General features: G+C 40.0%; 1 protein-coding gene across 1 annotated transcript in view; it reads right to left on the bottom strand.

Annotated features, from left to right (window-relative positions):
• Window positions 1-2,013: 2,013 nt before the first annotated feature.
• SIN3A (SIN3 transcription regulator family member A) overlaps window positions 2,014-24,520 on the bottom strand; it is an 81,184-nt gene continuing 58,677 nt past the window's right edge. The window contains 4 exon segments of the mRNA XM_037833372.1: window positions 2,014-3,117; window positions 5,004-5,211; window positions 12,127-12,221; window positions 13,609-13,701. Coding sequence (XP_037689300.1) covers window positions 2,887-3,117; window positions 5,004-5,211; window positions 12,127-12,221; window positions 13,609-13,701 — 627 coding nt within the window. The 3' untranslated portion in view covers window positions 2,014-2,886.

Here is a 24,520-nt window from a genome sequence, read left to right as displayed (position 1 = left end):
AACTTTGAGCGGGAAGCTGCAAGATAGAGGCTCCCCTGTTCTCATATTGCCTAAGGTCCCGGGACAGCGATATGGGTGGGAGGGATCCCGGGGCAGGGGTGGGGGAACCTCGGATGCTACAGAGGCAGGACTCCAGCGTCAAAAACAAAAAGTGGAAACCTGTTTCCCCTTCAGTATCAGTCCGAACCCGGGCTCTGGCTTTTTCTGTTTCTGCTTAATGTGCAAAGGGCAGAGCCGCCAGTGACGGATGCTTCCAAGGTGATCGGCGGACAGTTTTTTTTTGCATCCCAGTAACCTTGGCTTCCTCTATTACATGTGATGTTTTATGTACACCGCCAACTCTTGCCCATCATCAGAAACTTTGGCAATGTTTTGATTTGAGAAAGATCAGGCTCCCAATAGAATAATGTATTTCACCATCCAGTACTGTAGAGCCCAGGGAAGGAATAATGCCAGAAACAGACTTCCAAGTGCATCCTCAAGTTACCTTAATCCATTAGCAGCTTTATTTTTTTTTTCCTCCTGGGATTCCCAGGGAGTTCTTGTTTAAAATCATTAAGAAAGAAACATATACATATTAGCCCTGATATCTTAATGGAAATACTGACCAAGTCAAGTTTACATTTCAAATACAAATCACATGGAAAGGTGACTAAGTACAGAGTACCAAAGGTGATTTAAAATACCTTTCTGCTACAATGCAGACTCTAATTAGAGCTTGGAGCTCAGATATCAGACTGTAGGAGGGGTGAAAATGCTTCTTGAAATAAATCCAGGTGAAATGTCTTCTGTTGGTTGCACTGGTAGTTTAGGGGTTTCTCCTGAACTGACCCTGAAACCCTATCCTGACCTACAGGCAGGTGCTCTGGACATAACACTGTGTAGGGGTAGCAAGAGCTGGAGTTGACTCTGGCCGGCTCCCATCAACTTCCCATGTTTCCAGGGCAATAGAATCCTTCTTGAGCGATCAGAGTAGGGACAGGTGAATTATTGCTGGGAAAATCTGAAGATCTTTTCCTCCAACCAGCACGTATCACTCCAATCCTCAGTTGAGGCACTTCCCCAGCTTTGCCCTGTAATCTCCTCCTAAGGCTCTTCTTGCCACCCTACACTTTTAGACCCAGGAAGTCCCCCTGCATGAAAAACAAACAAAAAGTCTAAAATCACAGAAGATGACTACCATAGTTTGCAACTTTAGGAGCCAGTATTTTGTTTTTGGTGGTGGTATTAGGGATTTCTAATTAAAAAGCAAACAAAAACACACAAAACATTGTCAGTTACTTTACAACTCTGACTGGAGTAATGGGTACTGGAGCAAAATTCACCAGTCTGCTGGGCGGGGCTCAGCTGGTTTTTATTCAGAAAGTCCAGGCTGACCACATAAAAAAATCATTCATGTTTAAATGTCTGCAGTTACTATTGAAATGCATCAGATCCTCTCCCTCCCAACCCCATTTATTCTACACACCTCATATATCTACTTTCAAATACTGGTTTGGTATTTAAGATGTTCATCCTCATTCCCATTAGGATAAGAAAAAATATATAGAAATAGAAATTACATAGTTTGACAATCTACCCAAATATAAAGAATTTCCAAATAGTCAAACAAGGAAAAAAACACAAACTCAAAGAATGAAGTATTATCTTTTAAAAATGTGGAATATTTTGATTTAGGGCAAGTGCTAAGTGACAGCTATTTAAAGCAAAATCCTGTTTGTACCCTGGATAAGGAGCAGAAGCCAAAATCCCTGCTTCACAATAGTTCTCTGGTGAGGACAAGGGACTTTGGCTGAGAATTTGTTTCTTAGTTAAGAATCAAGCTTTATTTATTTACAAAAAAAAAAAAAAAAAAAAAGTTGGGAGGGCGGGGAAGAAGACAAGTTTTACACAAAAGTACTACAACGGTAACTCCCTTTGGTAAAAAGTGTAATAAATGTCTTGTACTTCTGTTCATAGGTACTAAATCTGAAGCCACATAGTACTATGGTACACAATAAGCTAGAGCAGTTATGCTAGCACATCAAAGCATATTTCTTTTAATAAAAAATTGACAGTATGTACATTATTTACAAAAAGAAAGAAAGAAAAACCAAGTTAAAATTGTGTGTGTGTGTGCAGGTGTGTGTTTCAGAGTAAAGCTGGTGGATGGCACTAGGGTAGACTATTAAAGAAGCAGGTACAAAACAGTTCCACGGGAGCTAAAAATGATGACTGATTTGAACTTGTTGAGGCTGAGAACCAGAAGAGAGAAAAGGGTGGGTAGCAAGGGATTCATCAGAAATCAAATCCACAAGATGATCAATCCCAAAGCCAAACTGCAGGTCCCAAATTAAACAACTAATGGGTGATCTAGGTGTGCTCGAATGACCAGAAAAAAATCAAATCCAGTTTTTTTTTCCTTTTGAGGGGAGAGACAAGGAGCAGTGACCATCACAGTTACAATCCATCAAAGCTGTAAGTCCTTCCCCAGACTGTCTTGTAAAAGCACTCCCATCGTCGAAGTGTGAACAGCATCTAGTTCCTTCATGACGGTCAGGCCACAGGAGACTCCAGTCTTCGCTCTGCTGGTGTGTGCAAGCAAATTGCATGTCTCTGTGCTTGCATGAACTTCCTTTCCCTTTAGGGCAAGTTAGTACTCAAAACCCCTTGGGAAAAAAGTTCAAGCTCCAGCTCTGTAAGGTATTCATGTTCCTTATATGTAGCCCACTTGGTGCCAGGTTGCACCAGCCACACAGATCAGGTGGCCATGTCCCAGAGAGGCCCAGTGAGGCTTGAAAGGCATCTTCCTTGTTTCTTCAGTGCGTGTGAGTGCACATGCCCACCCACCCACACCCATACACACACACACACACCCTGGCCAGGTTATCTGCTCTGACTTTGCAGTTATGGGGCTTTGAATACTGTGCCGTATTTGACACGGTATTTGTTAATGCTCACAAAGTGCAGGGTCTCTGTGTCACAGGTGGTGGTACAGGGCACCAGGCCCTCCAGCCCCTCACCCATGAGCCACTTGCTGGTCTCCGCTGCCATTTCACGAGGCACATGCTCCTTGGTCCATTTATCTACCCAGGCCTGGAACCTCTGATGTAGCCGCTTGCTTACACGCTCATGGGACTGCAAAACAGAAAAAGAAGAAAACTTGAATTAGAACCAAAAAACCTTCAAATACAAAGACCAATTTTCTCCTCAAGTAGCAGAGGAAAGATGTAGGCTGTCTGAAGTTTCAGACACCACTAGTTAGTAGGCCACAGGGATTGTTTAGAGAGAAGAATTGAAAGAGATAAGAACATGGAGCATATGAGATGTAAATCCATAAAGCCCCAAAAGAAATGCCAGCACAGGCCTTGGGCAGAACTAGTTCAGTGCTTCTCAATTTTAGCATGCATTAGAATCACCTGGGGAACTTGTTAAAAATACAGATTTCCTCAGTTCCATCGTATCTGCCCTTTAAACCAGCACAAGCTGATTCTAATGGACCCCACAGTGAGACACAATGAGTCACAGCTGTTGGTCATTTCTGTCAGCATGCTGTTCCACTTCTAGGTAAGAGTGCAAAACAAAGGGCTTAAAACCCACTCTCCTTTCATCACATGACCCCACCTTCTCAGCAAAGGGACAGGCAGAGCAGATCTTCAGTGGATGTTTACTGAATACAAGTGCCTGCATGCAAGGGATACACAGATGAATTAGGTGTTGTCCTGGTCCCCCAAAGAATTTGAACCAGAGACATGCAGACATACAATGACAAACAGCAGCTGCAGTGCCATGAGAAAGTACACTGAACTGCCCACCTAACAGCTCCCACCTAAGTGGTTCATAGTCCTTTCAAACATCACCAGTTCAAAACAGCTTTTTATCTGCCCCTCCCCTCCAAACAAGGTGACCTTTTTTTTATCAACAATGTGTCCCTAAACTTCCCATTTACTCAAACAACAACAAAAATGAAACAAAACAAAAACAAAAAAACAAAAACAAAAAAATAAAACAAGAAAAACACCAAAAAGAAACCCAGGCATCATCCTTGACACGTTCCTTTTACCTCCTCCCCTGTTCCTTACTTTTACCTCCTCCCCATCTGATCCATCACCAATTATATCTCAATTATATATAACATGTCAATTATATATCAATTGTATCTCCAAATTATGTTTACAATCTGTTTAATTCTCTACAATTCCACTGCTACCACAGTAGTCTGGGTCACCATCACCTCTCATTTGAACAGCAGCAGCCCCTTTGAACTGGTCTCTGCTCTTCCAACTTTGCTATCACCCACTCCCATTCTCACAGGAGCAGTCCAAGCCATCTCTGCCAATGATGTCCCAGTGTTCCTCAAACTCCAAACTACGCCTACCAGGCTAAGTGATGTGGCCCTGTCTACCCTCCCAACTTCTCACATCCCTCTTTCCCCATGGCTCAAGCCAACTGGTTGCTGTATTTAGTTTCTTGAACATGCCAAACATTCTCAAACATTTCCTTTCTCCAAACCCTTGTGTTTGCAACTTTGTCTAAAAAGCACCTTTCTTCAGTTCTCACAAGGCTGGCTCCTTGTCATTATTCAGGCCTCAAGTGTCAACCTCCTCAGAAAGACCTCTTCAAGGAGAGCAGGCCTGCATGCCAGTCACCCATGGTCACAGTATCTGGTCTGTTTCCTTGCTAGTGCTCACCACACTACCTTGATTGCTCAACCTCACTGTGGTAGTCCCAGGGCCCGGAACAACGTCTGGCACGTAACTGCACCAGAACGTTTCACAATTGAGACAGAATGTGAAAACAGGTAGGATCCGCAAAAGCGAAAGATCAGATACCACTTGAAATGTAAATTCTGGGATAGTTTCAACTGAAGCTGCCACCAGGTATTTACTTGCTTACTGAACAACTCTCAGCCCCAAGAAAGGGTTTCCAAAAAGGAAGAGAAACAATCAAGAGGACTCTGAGGGTAGGCCTGGTCCTGGTTGAGGAGAGAAATGTATAGCGAAATTCTAGCTACTGGCTCTCACCTGATGAGCCCGGAGCAAGGCGGTCCTACGATACATGTAGTCCTCTGACTTGATCACATACACCATCTTGTAGGAATTCAGCTTAAATCTACACTCCAGCTTATCCAGGCTATCCACATTTTCCATTGTCTTCTTGCTGTTTCCTTCCTTCCCTTCCTTTTCCTGTTGTTCTCGACCACGCTGACATTTACGGATCCGACGCAGATTCCTACAAAGCAGAAAAGTCTTGCAGAATGAGTGCTCTTTCTGACACAGATTCACATGAAATTTCCCCAAATTAATTTTCCTTATTATATGCCTTCATAGCACTTATCACAATGCTAGGTACATATATATTGAAAAGTGACTACATAGTTTAGCATAACTGAAAAAAAAAATTCAAATACAGAGCTACACACAATAAAAAATAGAAATGCTTAACCATCCTTTACCCTCAATTCTTCAGATTCCACTTGCCTTGGCGGATGTAACCACTATTAACGGTTTTTATTTAAAACCTTCCAGGCTCTGTCTATGTATTTACATATGTGCTCATCAGTTATATGTCCTGGTTTTAGTGTTTTTTTTTTGTTTTTTTTTTTTTAAGATAAAACAGGGTCACACTAGTTTACTGTTCTCAATTTTTCACTTAATGTCATGAAAAATTTAAAATTTCACCACATGTATTGCTGCAGGGAAATATACCCTAATTTAACCATTCCCTAATAGCCTGTCTTAATCAGAGTTCCTCACCTGAACCACAGAACACAGAAAATTGAGTGCCATTTAAAAAATTCTCCCAAAGGTAGTATGTAACTAGTGCTATCACGAGACAAGAAAGATGTTAGTTAATTCACCACATCAATGGATTCCTTAGGGGATATTTAGAGCTTAATTCTCTCAGCTGAGATAGGCTGCCAACCGACCAATCTATTGTATCCAATATTTTGATGTTGAAAAGACTGCTTCAGTGAGTATCTTTGTATACATGTATTTCTGTAGGACAGAAGTTCTTAGGTCCCAGGACACTTGGTGGTCTCTAAGACCAATTCAGAGGTCTGAGAGATCAAAAATATTTTCATACTACTAGAACATGGCCTTTTCCCGTGTTGACATTTGCACTGGCAGTGCAAAGGAAACGATGAATAATTGGTGTTTATGGAGGCAGTATTCATGATTTGCAATGGGTGGAGGTGGCCTAAGGGTACATTAACTGAGGAACAGAATGGTGAACTGGGGTGTATGCATACAATGGAATACTGAGCAACTATGAGGAGTGAAGTTGTGAGACGAGGTAAATGGATCCTGAAGACAGCATTTTGAGTGAAGCCAGCCAGAAACAAAGGCAAACACTATAATACCTCACCGATATGGACTAATTACAATGTGTAAACTAAGAATTGAATCTTAGAGCACAGCCTAACCGGGAAATGGTTATTGTAATGGTCCCTAGATTCTAAGCTCTTAATAGCAGTCAAATCTGTTCCTGAATTGTAAAGGCTATCTCCAAACTCTGAGATGTTGATCCCTTGGTGTATAACCTGATTGGTCTCTGGAATATTGGGTATCTGTGTGACATGTGAAACTCAGAGCTAGAGCTCGGCAGATATGTAATGTCAGTATTAATGCATACAGCAACTGTTAAGAAAAAAAGGGGGGGGGGTGCTGAAAAAGAGCCCCAGACTTCAATAAGAGATATGAATGAAGCAGATCTGGTTAAGACTAGGGCAAATCAGGCTAAAGGGTAAAGGCTGAAATTTGTGTGTTAAAACTTCAACTTCCATGTGAGACCAAGGGAAGAAATGTTTATTTGGTGTAGGATCTATATTTTCTAAACAATGTAACTTCTACAGTCAGTTTGTTCAAACACCACAATTACATGGAACTTTGACTAGGAAGTGAGATTTGGTAGGTCTGTATAGGTTAGAGTGAGATAGCAACACATCCCGAAGTAATCTGGGCAGAGAATAAAAATATATATTCGGGGCCCCTCTGAGGAGCTGGGGGAGGATGCAGAGGTGTTGGACTTCCTCACCTGGATTGTTGCTGATGTTCTCACAAACACTGGGGACTGATGGCTTGACACGCTGAGCCCTCTGTCTTGGGGCTTGCCCCTATGAAGCTTCTTACTGAACAGGAGAGGCTAAATCTGCTTATGATTATGCCTAGGAGTCTCCCCCTGACTGCCTCTTTGTTGCTCAGATATGGCCCTCTCTCTCTAAGCCACCTTGGCAGGTGATCTCTGGGACCTGCTATGTGGGATCTGACTCCAGGGATGTAAATCTCCCTGGCAATGTGGGATCTGACTCCCAGGGATGAGTCTGGAAGAGTGGTATTGAGAACATCTTCTTGACCAAAAGGGAGATGTGAAATGAAACGAAATAAAGCTTCAGTGACTTGAGAGATTTCAAATGGAGTCGAAAGGTCACTCTGGTGGACATTCTTACACACTATATAGATAACACTTTTTAGGTTTTAATACTGGAATAGCTAGAAGTAAATACCTGAAACTATCAAACTCCAACCCAGTAGCCTTGATTGTTGAAGACGATTGTATAACAATGTAGATTACAAGGGGTGACAATGTGATTGTGAAAACTTTGTGGATCACATTCTATTTATCCAGTGTATGGATGGATGAGTAGATAAATAGGGACAAAAACTAAATGAAAAATAGGGTGGGATGGGGGGGATGATTTGGGTGTTCTTTTTTATTTTTATTCTGATTCTTTCTGATATAAGGAAAATGTTCAAAAATAGATTGGGGTGATGAATGCACGACTATATGATGGTACTGTGAACAGGTGACTGTACACCATGGATGACGGTATGGTATGTGAATATATCTCAGTAAAACTGAATGTAAAAAAAAAGGGTGAATAAAACTGCTGGAAGTGGTTCCAAACTGCATCTAGTAGTCTTTGTATTCTTCTCTAACCATATATCCACAGTTAAAAAGAGAAAGCCAGTTTCACTTAAAGAATGTCTTTGATGAAGCAGTAACATTTTCCATTAAATCCCAATTGCTTCAGTTCTTATCTTTTAAATACTCAGTGTGATAAAATGGGAAGTACACATAAAGCAATTCTGTGTACTGAAGTATAAGAGTATTCTTGAAGAAAAGCACTTGAGCAATTGCTTGAGTTGCAAATGGAATACCATTTTTAACTGAAAGAACAACTGACTAAACTTAGTCAGCCTTGGGTATTTGGCAGTTATTTTCTCAAAACCAAACAAGGTAGCCTGTCACTTCAAGGAAAGCAACTGGCTGTATTTGTTGGCAATAATAAAATCTGAGCTTTCAAGCAGAACAGAATTATTGCAAACTTATATTGCTCACCATGAGCTCAACAGCTGGTCAATACCTAAAGACGTTCATGGGATCAATGGTGATTTTGGGGGGATACTGTATAATGGAAATGTGTAAACATTAAGAAGATCTACATAACTTAGTGAACTAGTATTTTCCAAATAATTGGTGCATGAAGTTACAAAATCATGCATGGATAAAAGATTAATTCAAATTGTATAAGATAAACCAATGGATTTTGACACATTACATGAAAGGCTAATTGATAATTTACATTGATATTGCAGCCAACTTTTAAGAAACTATCACTTGCAGAGTTTTGGTGTCATATCAAAGAAGAATATCCATAATGATCTGAAAGGATATGAAAATATTCCTGTCTTTTCCAGCTACATATTTGAGTGAGGCCAGATTTTCTTCATGTGTTTCAACCAAACAACTCAGTACAACAAATTGAATACAGAAGCAGATATGTGAGATTCCAGCTGTTCCTTTATTAAGCCAGATATTAAAAAGATTTGTAAAAATTTACAATACGACCCTTTCCACTAATTTTTTGTTTTGAAAAAATTTTTCATTAGAAATTATTTATGTTGACATATACTAGCTTTAGTATTATTTTAAAAACAAGTTAATGAACATTTTAAATATTTCTGTTTTAATTTCTAAAATAGTGAACAAAAGCTCTTTGGGGTACTCAATCTTTAAGACTATAAAGGAGTCTCAAGGTCAAAAGGATTAAGAACCTTAGCTGTAAGAAAAATACTTAGAAACTGAAGTTCTAGGGCAAAAGTCCTATATATTTTAACTGCCCCCCTGCCCCAGAAGGATTCTATTCTTACCCACAGTATCGAGAATGCCTCTTTTCCCATACTATCCACAAAACAGATTATAAATCTTTTAAAAAACTTGTAATCTAGTGAGAACTACATGATATGTTAATAGTATGATCTTTAATGCCTTTCGAAACTACTATTTCATAAACATAAACACTATGTCTGTTTTGTTGGAAGAGAGGCCTGGCACAGAGCATCACCTGAAACCTCGGGAGAAATACTGGCATGGTCCCCTCTGCTATACCCCCTTCATTGTTCTGAATCGGACTAAGTCTAATATTTCTGGGATATCACCTTTTTGGAAATGTAAGAGATGAGATCTCAATTCCAAACTTTTGGGAAAGAAGAAAGTTACTATGCTACAGCAAAATTTATTTTCTACTTCTGCAACTCTGTTTTCATCCTCAGAGAGAGGATCAGCATTGCATATTACCTGTATAGTTAATTATGGGGAAATTCTTAAAAATTCTTTGCAGAAAAGAATTAACATAGCAGGCCTAAGACTGTTATTCTTTGAAAGGTCTGCCTACAAGGTTGAACCTTGGCTGGCATCTGGAAACTTGGATTTCGAGCATGTTTCCATCATTCAACTAAATGTTAAGAGTGGCTCACTCCCTCTACCGTAGGTTTTACCCTTGGGAAGACGGTTGCTGCAAAGGAGAGGCTAGGCCTCCCTATAATTGTGCCTAAGAGCCTCCTCCCAAATGCCTCTTTGTTGCTCAGATGTGGCCCTCTCTCTCTAGCTAAGCCAACTTGAAAGGTGAAATCACTGCCCTCCCCACTACGTGGGATCAGACACCCAGGGGAGTGAATCTCCCTGGCAACGTGGAATATGACTCCTGGGGAGGAATGTAGAGCTGGCATCGTGGGATGGAGAACATCTTCTTGACCAAAAGGGGGATGTGAAAGGAAATGAAATAAGCTTCAGTAGCAGAGAGATTCCAAAAGGAGCCGAGAGGTCACTCTGGTGGGCACTCTTACGCACAATTTAGACAACCCTCTTTAGGTTCTAAAGAATTGGGCTGGCTGGTGGATACCTGAAACTATCAAACTACAACCCAGAACCCATGAATCTCGAAGACAATTGTATAAAAATGTAGCTTATGAGGGGTGACAATGGGATTGGGAAAGCCATAAGGACCACACTCCACTTTGTCTAGTTTATGGACAGATGAGTAGAAAAATAGGGGAAGGAAACAAACAAACAAACAGACAAAGGTACCCAGTGTTCTTTTTTACTTCAATTGCTCTTTTTCACTTTAATTATTATTCTTGTTATTTTTGTGTGTGTGCTAATGAAGGTGTCAGGGATTGATTTAGGTGATGAATGTACAACTATGTAATGGTACTGTGAACAATCAAATGTACGATTTGTTTTGTATGACTGCGTGGTATGTGAATACATCTCAATAAAATGAAGATAAAAAAAAAAACAAAAAAGAGTGGCTCACTACACATTGCTGGGGGAGAATGCATGGGGTGTTGGGCTTCCCCACCTCGATGGTTGCTGATGTGCTCAAAGATATTGGGGACTGGTGGTTTGAAGGGCTGAGCCCTCAATCACGGGACTTGCCCTTGGGAAGACTGTTACTGCAAAGGAGAGGCTAGGCCTGCTTGTAATTGTGTCTAAGTGTCTCCTCCCGAATGCCTCTTTCTTGCTCAGATGTGGCCCTCTCTCTCTAGCTAAGCCAACTTGGCAGAGGAAATCACTGCCCTCCCCCCTACGTAAGATCTGACACCCAGGAGAGTGAATCTCCCTGGCAACGTGGAATATGACTCCCGGGGAGGAATCCGGACCTGGCATCATGGGATGGAGAACATCTTCTTGACCAAAAGGGATGTGAAATGAAATGAAATAAGTTTCATTGGCTGAGATTCCAAAAGGAGCTGAGAGGTCACTCTGGCAGGCACTCTTAACACATAATATAGATAACCCTTTTTAGGTTCTAATGAATTGGAATAGCTAGCAGTAAACACCTGAAACTATCAAACTACAACCCAGAACCCTTGTATCTTGAAGACGATTGTATAACAATGTAGTTTATGAGGGGTGACAATGTGATTGGGGAAGCCATGTGGATCATACTCCCCTTTGTCCAGTATATGGGTGGATGAGTAGAAAAATGGGGGCAGAAAAAAAAAAAGCACCCAGTGATCTTTTTTACTTTGTTCTTTTTCACTTTAATTTTTATTCTTATTTCTTTTGTGTGTGTGGTAATGAAAAGGTTCAAAAATTAATTTTGGTGATGGACGCACAACTATATGGCAGTACTGTGAACAACTGATTGTACGCTTTGTATGACTGTATGGTATGTATGTGAATATATCTCAATAAAATTGAATTATTAAAAAAAAAAACAAAAAGAGGGGCTCACTGTGCCTAAACCCTTTATACAAACTATATGGTTTATGCAGAATACCTGCTTTCCTTCCAGGAGTATGGAATTTAGCACATGCCAGGCAAAGGTGCGTACATGACTAGCTCCCAATATAAACCCTGGCACAGAGTTTCTAATAACCTTCCCTGGTAGGGACAACATTCACACGTGTTTTCACAACACATTGCTGGAGGAATTAAGTACATCCTTTGTAACTCCACTGGGAGAAGACCCTTGGAAGCTTGTGCCTAGTTCCTCTGGATTTTGCCTCAGGCACTTTTTCTCTTTGTATCTTTCACTGTAGTATATCTTAGCTGTGAGTACAACTTTGCTGAGTCCTGTGAGTCCTTATAGCAGACTCAACGAAGCTTGGAGACCCCAATACATATTCCTGTCTGACACACGGAAGTTACTGCTGATCCTCTACAACTTCCTCCTCAATTCTTTTGACACATGATCCAGGTAACTCCATGGTATAACACAAACAAATCTTAAATTAGCATCATCAGAGGACAGAATGAATAAACAGAATAAAAACCAAGAATATGAGAGTTATTTAACTCCCCATTCCTCAATCGCACACAAGTATACACTGCTAAGAGGTGACCTGGCTTACTCACCTCGGGAGAAATACTGGTTTCTGTGCCAGATGCTCACGAAGCTCAGGAGAGGTAGTATCAGAATTCATATAACGCTCCACGTAGTCTGACCAGCGCTAGAACAAAAAGACAAGATGTGGGTTGGGGAAGATCACAAAAACTGTACCTCATCTTCATCAGGTAGTCTAGAAAATTTTTAACTAATATATCTGAAATCCACAAGTTCAAGATTAAAAAAATATTCCCTTTCCATAATTGATATGTTTATTACTTGGTACTGGAATAGATTAAAAATTCTGCTAGACACCAAGACCCAAAGCTTCTCTGAGATGAAGTTAACAGAAGCCATAAATTGGCAGAAGCTGGGTAACTGATAAGTTTTATTTTCCCACTAAAAATTTTGTAAAAACAAAATATATAGTGGCAAATGAATATTTGAAAACCAGTACCTTTCACATTAAAATCTGGATTTCTGGCATCTTTTGGAAAAAAAAAAAAAAGTCCAAAATAATAGCCATCTTCTATTCCTCCTTGTCCCCTCCCTACCCACCCACCAACATCATACATGTGGTATGCACCTCTCATTTATATTAACTGCCAGACTCAACTATGACAACCACCTCACTCTGTGTACTCTGTGGGATACAGAAGTCCTGGCTTCATTTATCACAATAAAAACTAAAGATGACACAAAAAAACAAGATAATACCAGGAAGGTGGCACGTCATTTGTTGTCTCTTGTACTTTAAGAATCCAGGCCCTAACTGATACTTAAGGACTACAAGAATGTTTAATGAGGTTGATTGTAAAGTTTGGACAGCACAATACTGTGTGATGGTAACACAGCATTGTAAGTGTAATTAACAAAGCTGAGTGTGAGTATGGCTGAAAGATTAGGGTTGTGTATGTCACCAGAAGAAAGCTAGATAGAGAATAAAAGCTGGGACCGTATAACTTAAAGAAACCTAGAGTGGACAATGACAGTGGCTAACTGTACAAATACAAGAAAGTTTTTACATGAACTAGAACAAATGTATGCCACTATTACAAGGTGTTAATAATAGAGTGATATATGGGAAAAAATACAATTAATGCAAACTAAGGTCTATAGTTAGCACTAACACTGTAATAGTCTTTCATTAACTGCAACAAAGCGCTATACCAAACTAAATGTCAGTAATAGGGGGACACAAGGGAGGGGTATGAGATTCTCCTCCCTGCCCCCAAAAGAAATGGGAATGTTCTCATATTAATTGTGGTGATGAATGCATAACTATGTGATTATCCCGGGAGCCACTGATTGTACACTTAGGATGGATTATACGGTGTGTGAACAAAACTTTTAAAAAAGGGAGGAAAAAAACAAAAAAGAATCCAGGCCCTAACCCTTAAACCGGCCTATGGCTGCCCCAGCCTTCTAGACGACATTGTTGGCAGAGCACTCCCAAGACATGACAGCTGGCTCTGCTCAACAGGTGGTTTCTGCAACATGCCTGCCCATACCTCTGCTTCTACAGGGTCATCCGAGTTCTCTTCTTCCGTGTCCAGAAGCTCAATGGTCAGCTGAACCTGGCCTTGGCTCTGAATGAACATAAGCTGCAAATAAGAAACCTAAATGTAAACAAAAGACAGTCTCCAAAGTTATAACCTAGTTTCTGAAGTTGGGAGGTTGAGGAGGCAAGAGTTTAAAAGTTACAAAACTTTGTCCCAACTGAAGAAATGAGGAAGATACTCAAAAGTTTGGGAAGCCAGAGACAAAGACTTAAGTCCAATCTTGCTACCAGCAAAATGAAATACAAGTTAAGAGCAAAAAGTACTATTTCAGATTTCATAACTTTCAGATTAGCTAAAACAATAATCAATGCCAGCAAGAGTGCTTTAAAAAAAACAAGTATTTTGTTCATTAGAAAGAAATACGGCATATGTAGCCATACATTAATGCCCTTTCACTTGATAATCCTATTTCTGGGACTTAACACAAAGATGTAAATAAGTCTATAGGATAAGGTTAAAAAAAAAAGAAAGAAAACTTCTCACAATGTTAAGTGGAAAAAACACCAATACCAACCAAGAACAGCAACTGCATTTATACTGTAACAAGGACTACACAAAATAAGTAAACATGTCTTGGGGTGAGGACCAGAGAAATAAAAATATTAAGAAGTGATTTGTTTAATGATATCATATTTGAATATCTTAGCTGTTAATATTTGTGTGATTTAAAAAAAATTAATATTTAAAAGCAACACTTTGAAAGAGGCAAAAGTCAGTCATGTTTTGCATAAAAGAACTACCACATGGGAGCTTGAGAAACATTTATTTCAATCTTCTTCATTTTACAAAGAGAAAAAAACTAAGATGCAGAGAAGGGAAACAATTTTCCCAAGGCCAGACAGCTAGTTTCCAAGTACACACACAGGACAAGAAGCCAGTTCTGGCTCCCAATGTTCACCCAGAGAAGCTTTTAAAAATCCCTATCTGCCAGTAAAATTTAGACAGGATAACACACATAAACACAATTTGTACCAAAATACATTTTTTGGGGTGGGAAAAAACCCACAATTGCTCCTAGGACTTTGCCTGATAGCCTTCCCAGATCTAGGATGACCTACAATGACAAGATTTGTCCAATCACTGTAAGGAGGAACACCCTTCAAAGTGATACTGAGAAGACAGTCTCCTCTCCACATGCCTAAAAACCAAACTCAATTTCACCCCAACAGGCTCTTTCACCAGTGTCGCCTGTCTTGTTAAGCCCTTTACCATGTTTTCACCTCAGCTCTCTCATTTCTTATTGACTAGCTTTATTATTATACTGTGCACACCTGTCACCAAGCTGATGCCTTCAGTTATAAACATGCCTCTAGTTCCTCCATTCCTCCTTACTGTGATTCCAAACTGATCTTCCTGAAATGGAGAACTTAGTCCTTAAAAATGCTTCAAAATTTAAGAAACTCCAAACTTTTACATCCAAACTTTCCATACACCTCCTTCACTAATATCCTACACTTCATTCATCCAACACACAGTCACTGAATGTCTACTATACATCAGGCAGAGGACACACTCAGAAGACAACAACTGAGCTTAGAGGAGCTCAATTTAGTAAAGGAAACAAAATAAGCAGTTATACTTACACTACAACTAAGCCACTACATAGGTACTATTCCAGAGACATGTGCAACGTGCTGTGGGAGTAAATAATTCCTCCTCAGCAAGCTAAGAAAGGCTTTACTTCACTAAAGTAAAGGATGTAGGGGAAGATCAATCCATTTCAAGCACAGAAAACCTTGCTTACGAATGTACATAAAAAGAACTACACCTCCAAAAAAGAGCAAAGGATATGAATTAGCAATACACAGAGGAGAAACAAGTAACAGTAGGAAATAGGGAAATGGGAATTAAAAACAACACAATTTTCTACCTATCTGACAAAAAATAAAGTCTGACAATAACAAGTGCTCATTAAGGGATGAGGAAGTAAGTTCCCTTATAAAAGTGACACTGGTACACTCAGCCACTTTGGAGGATGAAATGGCAACATCCATTAAAATTTAAAATATGCATACTCTTCTCCCCAGTAATTTCACTTCTTTGTGTCTACTACCCTAGACAAATAATAACACCTGCATAAAAGAGATGCATAAAATGAAATGCTGTTCAGTGTAGCACTGTTTTGGATAGTAAAAAGTAGAAATGGTTTAAATGCTCACCCCCCAAAGGGAATGACTTTTTAAAACTACGGTTCATCCATACCATTAAATATAATACAGCAGTCGATGAAAGCGAGATGTGGAACAATATGCAATCGAGCACCATTTATTTTTTTTTTTAATCATCATTTTATTGAGATATATTCACATACCACGCAGTCATACAAAACAAATTGTACTTTCGATTGTTTACAGTACCATTACATAGTTATACATTCATCACCTAAATCAATCCCTGACACCTTCATTAGCACACACACAAAAATAACAAGAATAATAATTAGAGTGAAAGAGAGCAATTGAAGTAAAAAAGAACACTGGGTACCTTTGTCTGTTTGTTTGCTTCCCCTACTTTTCTACACATCCATCCATAAACTAGACAAAGTGGAGTTTGGTCCTTATGGCATTCCCAATCCCACTGTCACCCCTCGTAAGCTACATTTTTATACAACTGTCTTCGAGATTCATGGGTTCTGGGTTGTAGTTTAATAGTTTCAGGTATCCACCACCAGCTACCCCAATTCTTTAGAACCTAAAAAAGGTTGTCTAAAGTGTGCGTAAGAGTGCCCACCAGAGTGATCTCTCGGCTCGTTTTGGAATCTCTCTGCCACTGAAGCTTATTTCATTTCCTTTCACATCCCCCTTTTGGTCAAGAAGATGTTCTCCATCCCACGATGCCGGGTCTACATTCCTCCCCGGGAGTCATATTCCACGTTGCCAGGGAGATTCACTTCCCTGGGTGTCTGATCCCACGTAGGGGGGAGGGCAGTGATTTCACCTTTCATGTTGGCTTAGCCAGAGAGAGAGGGCCACATCTGAGCAACAAAGAGGCATTCAGGAGGAGACTCTTAGGCACAAATACAGGGAGGCCTAGCCTCTCCTTTGCAGCAACCGTCTTCCCAAGGGTAAAACTTATGGTACAGGGCTCAACCCATCAAACCACCAGTCCCCTATGTCTGTGGTCATGTTAGCAACCATGGAGGTGGGGTAGGCGAATACCCCTGCATTCTCCACAGGCTCCTCAAGGGGGCACTACATCTTTTTTTTTTTTTTTCCTTGTTTGTCTTTTTTCTTTTTTCTTTTTTTTTTAACTTTCCCTTCTTCTTTAAATCAACTGTATGAAAAAAAAAGTTAAAAAGAAAACAAACATACAATAAAAGAACATTTCAAAGAGACCATAACAAGGGAGTAAGAAAAAGACAACTAACCTAAGATAACTGCTTAACTTCCAACATGTTCCTACTTTACCCCAAGAAAGTTACATAATATAGCAACATTTCAGTGAACTTGTTCCTACTACATCCATCAGAAATTAACAGACCATAGTCATTCCTGGGCATCCCCAGAACGTTAAATAGCTTATCTGTTCTTCTTGGATTATTGTTCCCCCTTCCTTAATTGCTCTCTACTGCTAGTTCCCCTACATTCTACATTATAAACCATTTGTTTTACATTTTTCAAAGTTCACATTAGTGGTAGCATATAATATTTCTCTTTTTGTGCCTGGCTTATTTCGCTCAGCATTATGTCTTCAAGGTTCATCCATGTTGTCATATGTTTCACCAGATCGTTCCTTCTTACTGCCGCGTAGTATTCCATCGTGTGTATATACCACATTTTATTTATCCACTCATCTGTTGAAGGACATTTGGGTTGTTTCCATCTCTTGGCAATTGTGAATAATGCTGCTATGAACATTGGCGTGCAGATATCTGTTCGTGTCACTGCTTTCCGATCTTCCAGGTATATACCGAGAAGTGCGATCGCTGGATCGAATGGTAGCTCTATATCTAGTTTTCTAAGGAACTGCCAGACTGACTTCCAGAGTGGCTGAACCATTATACAGTCCCACCAACAATGAATAAGAGTTCCAATTTCTCCACATCCCCTCCAGCATTTGTAGTTTCCTGTTTGTTTAATGGCAGCCATTCTAACCGGTGTTAGATGGTATCTCATTGTGGTCTTAATTTGCATCTCTCTAATAGCTAGTGAAGCTGAACATTTTTTCATGTGTTTCTTGGCCATTTGTATTTCCTCTTCAGAGAACTGTCTTTTCATATCTTTTGCTCATTTTATAATTGGGCTGTCTGTACTATTGTCATTGAGTTGTAGGATTTCTTTGTATATGCAAGATATCAGTCTTTTGTCAGATACATGGTTTCCAAAAATTTTTTCCCATTGAGTTGGCTGCCTCTTTACCTTTTTGAGAAATTCCTTTGAGGTGCAGAAACTTCTAAGCTTGAGGAGTTCCCATTTATCTATTTTCTCTTTTGTTGCTTGTGCTTTGGGTGTAAAGTCTAGGAAGTGGCCTCCTAATACAAGGTCTTGAAGATGTTTTCCTACATTATCTTCTAGGAGTTTAATGGTACTTTCTTTTATATTGAGATCTTTGGTCCATTTTGAGTTAATTTTTGTGTAGGGGGTGAGGTAGGGGTCCTCTTTCATTCTTTTGGATATGGATATCCAACTCTCCCAGCCCCATTTGTTGAAAAGACCATTATGGCTCAGTTCGGTGACTTTGGGGGCCTTATCAAAGATCAGTCGGCCATAGATCTGAGGGTCTATCTCTGAATTCTCAATTCGATTCCATTGATCTATATGTCTATCTTTGTGCCAGTACCATGCTGTTTTGGCAACTGTGGCTTTATAATAAGCTTGAAAGTCAGGGAGTGTAAGTCCTCCCACTTCGTTTTTCTTTTTTAGAGTGTCTTTAGCAATTCGAGGCATCTTCCCTTTCCAAATAAATTTGATAACTAGCTTTTCCAAGTCTGCAAAGTAGGTTGTTGGAATTTTGATTGGGATTGCATTGAATCTGTAGATGAGTTTGGGTAGAATTGACATCTTAATGACATTTAGCCTTCCTATCCATGAACATGGAATATTTTTCCATCTTTTAAGGTCCCCTTCTATTTCTTTTAGTAGAGTTATGTAGTTTTCTTTGTATAGGTCTTTTACATCTTTGGTTAAGTTTATTCCTAGGTACTTGATTTTTTTAGTTGCTATTGAAAATGGTATCTTTTTCTTCAGTGTCTCTTCAGTTTGTTCATTTCTAGCATATAGAAACATTACTGACTTATGTGCATTAATCTTGTATCCCGCTACTTTGCTAAATTTGTTTATTAGCTCTAGTAGGTGTATCGTTGATTTCTCAGGGTTTTCTAGATATAAGATCATATCATCTGCAAACAATGACAGTTTTACTTCTTCTTTTCCAATTTGGATGCCTTTTATTTCTTTGTCTTGCCGGATTGCCCTGGCTAGCACTTCCAGCACAATGTTGAATAACAGTGGTGACAGCGGGCATCCTTGTCTTGTTCCTGATCTTAGAGGGAAGGCTTTCAGTCTCTCACCATTGAGTACTATGCTGGCTGTGGGTTTTTCATATATGCTCTTTATCATGTTGAGGAAGTTTCCTTCAATTCCTACCTTTTGAAGTGTTTTTATCAAAAAGGGATGTTGGATTTTGTCAAATGCTTTTTCAGCATCTATTGAGATGATCAATTGATTTTTCCCTTTCGAGTTTTTAATGTGTTGTAATACATTGATTGTTTTTCTTATGTTGAACCATCCTTGCATGCCTGGAATGAACCCCACTTGGTCATGGTGTATGATTTTTTTAATGTGTCTTTGGATTCGATTTGCAAGTATTTTGTTGAGGATTTTTGCATCTATATTCATTAGGGAGATTGGCCGGTAGTTTTCCTTTTTTGTAGCATCTTTGCCTGGTTTTGGTATTAGATTGATGTTAGCTTCATAAAATGAGTTAGGTAGTGTTCCATTTTTTTCAATGTTTTGAAAGAGTTTGAGTAAGATTGGTGTCAGTTCTTTCTGGAAAGTTTGGTAGAATTCCCCTGTGAAGCCATCTGGCCCTGGGCATTTATTTGTGGGAAGATTTTTGATGACTGATTGGATCTCTTTGCTTGTGATGGGTTGGTTGAGGTCTTCTATTTCTTCTCTGGTCAGTCTAGGTTGTTCAAATGTTTCCAGGAAATTGTCCATTTCTTCTACATTATCCAGTTTGTTGCCATACAGTTGTTCATAATATCCTCTTATAATTTTTTTAGTTTCTTCAGGATCTGCAGTTATGTCACCTTTTTCATTCATTATTTTGTTTATATGGGTCTTCTCTCTTTTTGATTTTGTCAGTCTAGCTAGGGGCTTGTCAATCTTGTTGATCTTCTCGAAGAACCAACTTTTGGTGATATTTATCCTCTCTATTGTTTTTTTGTTCTCTATGTCATTTATTTCTGCTTTAATCCTTGTTATTTCTTTTCTTCTACTTGGTTTAGGATTGGTTTGCTGTTCATTTTCTAGCTTCTTCAGTTGATCCATTAGTTCTTTGGTTTTGGCTCTTTCTTCCTTTTTAATATATGCATTTAGTGCTATAAATTTCCCCCTTAGCACTGCTTTTGCTGCATCCCATAGGTTTTGGTATGTTGTGTTCTCATTTTCATTCGTCTCTATATATTTAGCAATTTCTCTTGCTATTTGTTCTTTAACCCACTGATTGTTTAGGAGCGTGTTGTTTAACCTCCAGGTATTTGTGAATTTTCTAAGTCTCTGATGGTTATTGACTTCTAATTGTATTCCATTGTGGTCAGAGAATGTGCTTTGAATAATTTCAATCTTTTTAAATTTATTGAGGCTTGTTTTATGTCCCAGCATATGATCTATTCTGGAGAAAGTTCCGTGAGCACTAGAAAAGTATGTGTATCCTGGTGATTTGGGATGTAATGTCCTGTAGATGTCTGTTAAATCTAATTCATTTATCAGATTGTTTAGGTTTTCAATTTCCTTATTGGTCTTCTGTCTGGTTGATCTATCTATAGGAGAGAGTGATGTGTTGAAGTCTCCCACAATTATTGTGGAAACATCAATTGCTTCCTTTAGTTTTGCCAGTGTTTCTCTCATGTATTTTGTGGCACCTTGATTGGGTGCATAGACATTTACGATTGTTATTTCTTCTTGCTGAACTGCCCCTTTTATTAGTATGTAGTGGCCTTCTTTGTCTCTCAAAACATCCCTGCATTTGAAGTCTATTTTATCTGAGATTAATATTGCTACACCTGCTTTCTTTTGGCTGTAGCTTGCATGAAATATTTTTTTCCATCCTTTCACTTTCAGTTTCTTTGTGTCCCTGTGTCTAAGATGAGTCTCTTGTATGCAACATATTGATGGTTCATTTTTTTTGATCCATTCTGCAAATCTATATCTTTTAATTGGGGAGTTTAATCCATTTACATTCAACGTTAAAACCGTGAAGGCATTTCTTGAATCGGCCATCTTATCCTTTGGATTATGTTTGCCATATTTTTCCCTCTCTCTATTAATATCCTTTATTGTACCCATACCGAATCTCTTTAGTACTGAACCTTTCTCCAAGTCTCTCTGTCCTGTCTTTGTTTCTCTGTCTGTAGGGCTCCCTTTAGTATCTCCAGTAGGGCAGGTCTCTTGTTAGCAAATTCTCTCAGCATTTCTTTGTCTGTGAAAAATTTAAGCTCTCCCTCAAATTTGAAGGAGAGCTTTGCTGGATAAAGTATTCTTGGCTGGAAATTCCTCTCACTCAGAATTTTAAATATATCGTGCCACTGCCTTCTTGCCTCCATGGTGGCTGCTGAGTAGTCACTACTTAAGTCTTATGCTGTTTCCTTTGTATGTGGTGAATTGCTTTTCTCTTGCTGCTTTCAGAACTTGCTCCTTCTCTTCTATGTTTGACAGTGTGATCAGTATATGTCTCGGAGTGGGTTTTTTTGGATTTATTCTATTTGGAGTTCGCTGAGCATTTATGATTTGTGTATTTGTGTTGTTTAGAAGATTTGGGAAGTTTTCCCCAACAATTTCTTTGAATACTCTTCCTAGACCTTTACCCTTTTCTTCCCCTTCTGGGACACCAATGAGTCTTATATTCGGACGTTTCATATTATCTATCATATCCCTGAGGTCCATTTCGAGTTTTTCAATTTTTTTCCCCATTCTTTCTTTTATGCTTTCATTTTCCATTCTGTCATCTTCCAGGTCACTGATTCGTTGTTCAACTTCCTATAGTCTTGTACTATGAGTGTCCAGAATCTTTTTAATTTGGTCAACAGTTTCTTTAATTTCCATAAGATCATCCATTTTTTTATTTAGTCTTGCAATGTCTTCTTTATGCTCTTCTAGGGTCTTCTTGATTTCCTTCATATCCCGTACTATGGTCTCATTGTTCATCTTTAGTTCTTTGAGTAGCTGCTCTAGGTGCTGTGTCTCTTCTGGTCTTTTGATTTGGGTGCTTGGGCTTGGGTTATCCATATCGTCTGGTTTTTTCATATGCTTTATAATTTTCTGTTGTTTTTGGCCTCGTGGCATTTGCTGAACTTGATAGGGTTCTTTTAGGGTTTGTAGACCTATTGAAGTCCTTATCTCTAATTTATCAGATCTACAGCTTCGTGGAGTACACTTTCTCTAACTAACCAGCAGGTGGCGTCCACGAGCCACCTGTTCTCCACAAGCCAGATCTCCCCTGCTTAGCCTTTTTGGTGAGTGGGGGAGTGAGTCTTGTGGGGCCCAATTGGTGTACCAAGCTTGCGTGTGTAGTTGGTGTTGCCTGCCCTGTATGTGGGGCGTGTTTCTGGGCAGTCGGGGAGGGGGGTGGCCCTAACAATCAAATCTCCCTGATGATCCTAGAGTTTTAAAGCTGCTGCAATAGTCTAATCCTTCAGTTCAGTCCTGCCACAGTTTGTCTCTGCCACTGACCCACAAGTCTTTGGTATTGGCGTATGGCTCCTGAGACTTGCAAGTGGGCCCCTCTTCCAGGCTGTGCACCCTGGGTCCTCTGTTGAGGGATGACTGTGCTATGTCACAGGTGAGTGCCGTCCCCCCAGGGCAGTTCTGGGCTGTGTAGGGAGGCTCCCAGTCTGCTCAAATGATGGCTGAATGGGGCTTTGTTAATTCACACTGCTCCACCTTCCCAGCTCTGGGACATTCAGCTGAGGTTGCAGGGAAGGCTAATGTCCACGCCCAGTTTTGTGGTGTGTGCCTGTTATTTGAAGCACTTCCGTCACACTGGGTTGTCTGGGGCAGCTCTGGGCTATGGGGCTGGCAATGGGCAGGAGTGTTTCCTGTCCACCAGGATGGTGGCTGTGAGCGGACACCCCCTTTTTCTTGGGAAGTTGTGTTGTTTAGTGAATTTTCTCAGCCACTGGATTATTGCCTTTTGTCTCAGAGCTCTCTTAGTTCTGCTCTTGACTTGACGTGCCCAAATTGCAATTCTTTGAAGCTTTCTGTATTGAGCTTCTTAGAGTAATTGTTTTAGAAAAAGCAAAAAGGATTAAAAAAAAAAAAAAAAAAACGGCCCTCCTCAGAGATCTAATGGGTTATTGAAATGCTAATAGACAAAGCAACCAGGGCCATTAAGGAAAGGTGCACAGGGCAGAGAGATCAGCTTTGCTTCGGGATTTGCATATGCGCCTCAAGGCCTGAGCTCCGCCCTTCCCCTTTCTGTGTTCACCAGAACTCCAAAAATCCTCTGCTTTTATTTTGGAGTTTTTCGTGTTGTTTTTTTTCTATGCCTGTCTCCTCTCTGCTGGGCTGGCTGCTCTCAGAGTCTCTGGTGTCTGGTCTCAGTCTATCTTTGGTTGGAGTTTGAATCAGTAGAATGAGTTTTCGACAAGAGCAGCCACTGCAGTTCTCCCTTCTCCTTCCCGGAGCTGACAGCCCCTTCTCCCCCGGGACTGAGCCTGGCAGGGAGGGGCGCAGGTCCCCTGGCCGCAAAAACTTACAGATTTCGCTGATCTCAGCAGTTCCACGTTTTCATGAGTGTTGTATGAAGTATGCCCAAAGACAGATTGCTCTGTGGTGTCCAGTCCACGCAGTTCCTGGCTTTTTACCTACTTTCCTGGAGGAGTAACTAAAACTTACAGCTCACCAGTCTGCCATCTTGCCCCGCTTCCGCACCATTTATTTTTACACACACACGTAAATGCACAGACAAGGATCTGGATGGTTATACACCTGAGAGATAAATCTGCTTCATACAGCCTAGCAGTGTAGCATGTACACAGACAAAATGAAGGGAGATGAGGCGAGAAGGAGGGGAGGGGAATGGGGGATTTGAAGGGCTGCTTGTGCCAAAATAAAAACTACTGAATGTTACTGTCTTTGCTAAAAGTTTAAAGAATCACTGGGAGCAAAACTTCCCTGATTTCTAAGCCTTTGTTCCTGCTATCCCCTCTGATACTCCGATAACCATTCTTATCTACAGGATGATTCTACTCATTCCCTCTGTCTTCCATTTGCACAATTTAATTACATTGTTAACTCACTGTGGGTGGGGATGGTAATTTTGTTCACCATGAAACTAAACTCACAGTAAACTCTAGTAAGCTCATAATCAATATTACAGATTTAAAACCCTGAAGAGCTTAGGAAATATTTTCTGGGCTGGGAAATTATTCTGGTGACTCTGGTAGTAAAACATCAGATCTGAGACTAAACTAGAAAACTCGTTTCTAGTTCTTTGATTCCAAATTAGGCAAATGGTATACAGGTGATAAAACTGAAGAACTAGTATAAAGTATAAGCCAATAACTGAGTACAGAATTTGGGGTCAGGTCATCAAAGTGCACAGAACATACCCAAAGTGGTGAACTTTTAGTTAGCTTAGCCCTCTCTGCTTGGACAACTACAAAATCTTGTTCTGGGTCACCTGTCCCTGCCCTTCTTAC

Source organism: Choloepus didactylus, chromosome 4 (assembly GCF_015220235.1).
Source record: "Choloepus didactylus isolate mChoDid1 chromosome 4, mChoDid1.pri, whole genome shotgun sequence".
In the NCBI taxonomy this organism is placed as follows: Eukaryota; Metazoa; Chordata; class Mammalia; order Pilosa; family Megalonychidae; genus Choloepus; species Choloepus didactylus.
Note: the sequence above shows the minus strand (reverse complement) of the source record. Positions and strands in the feature narration are given on the sequence as shown.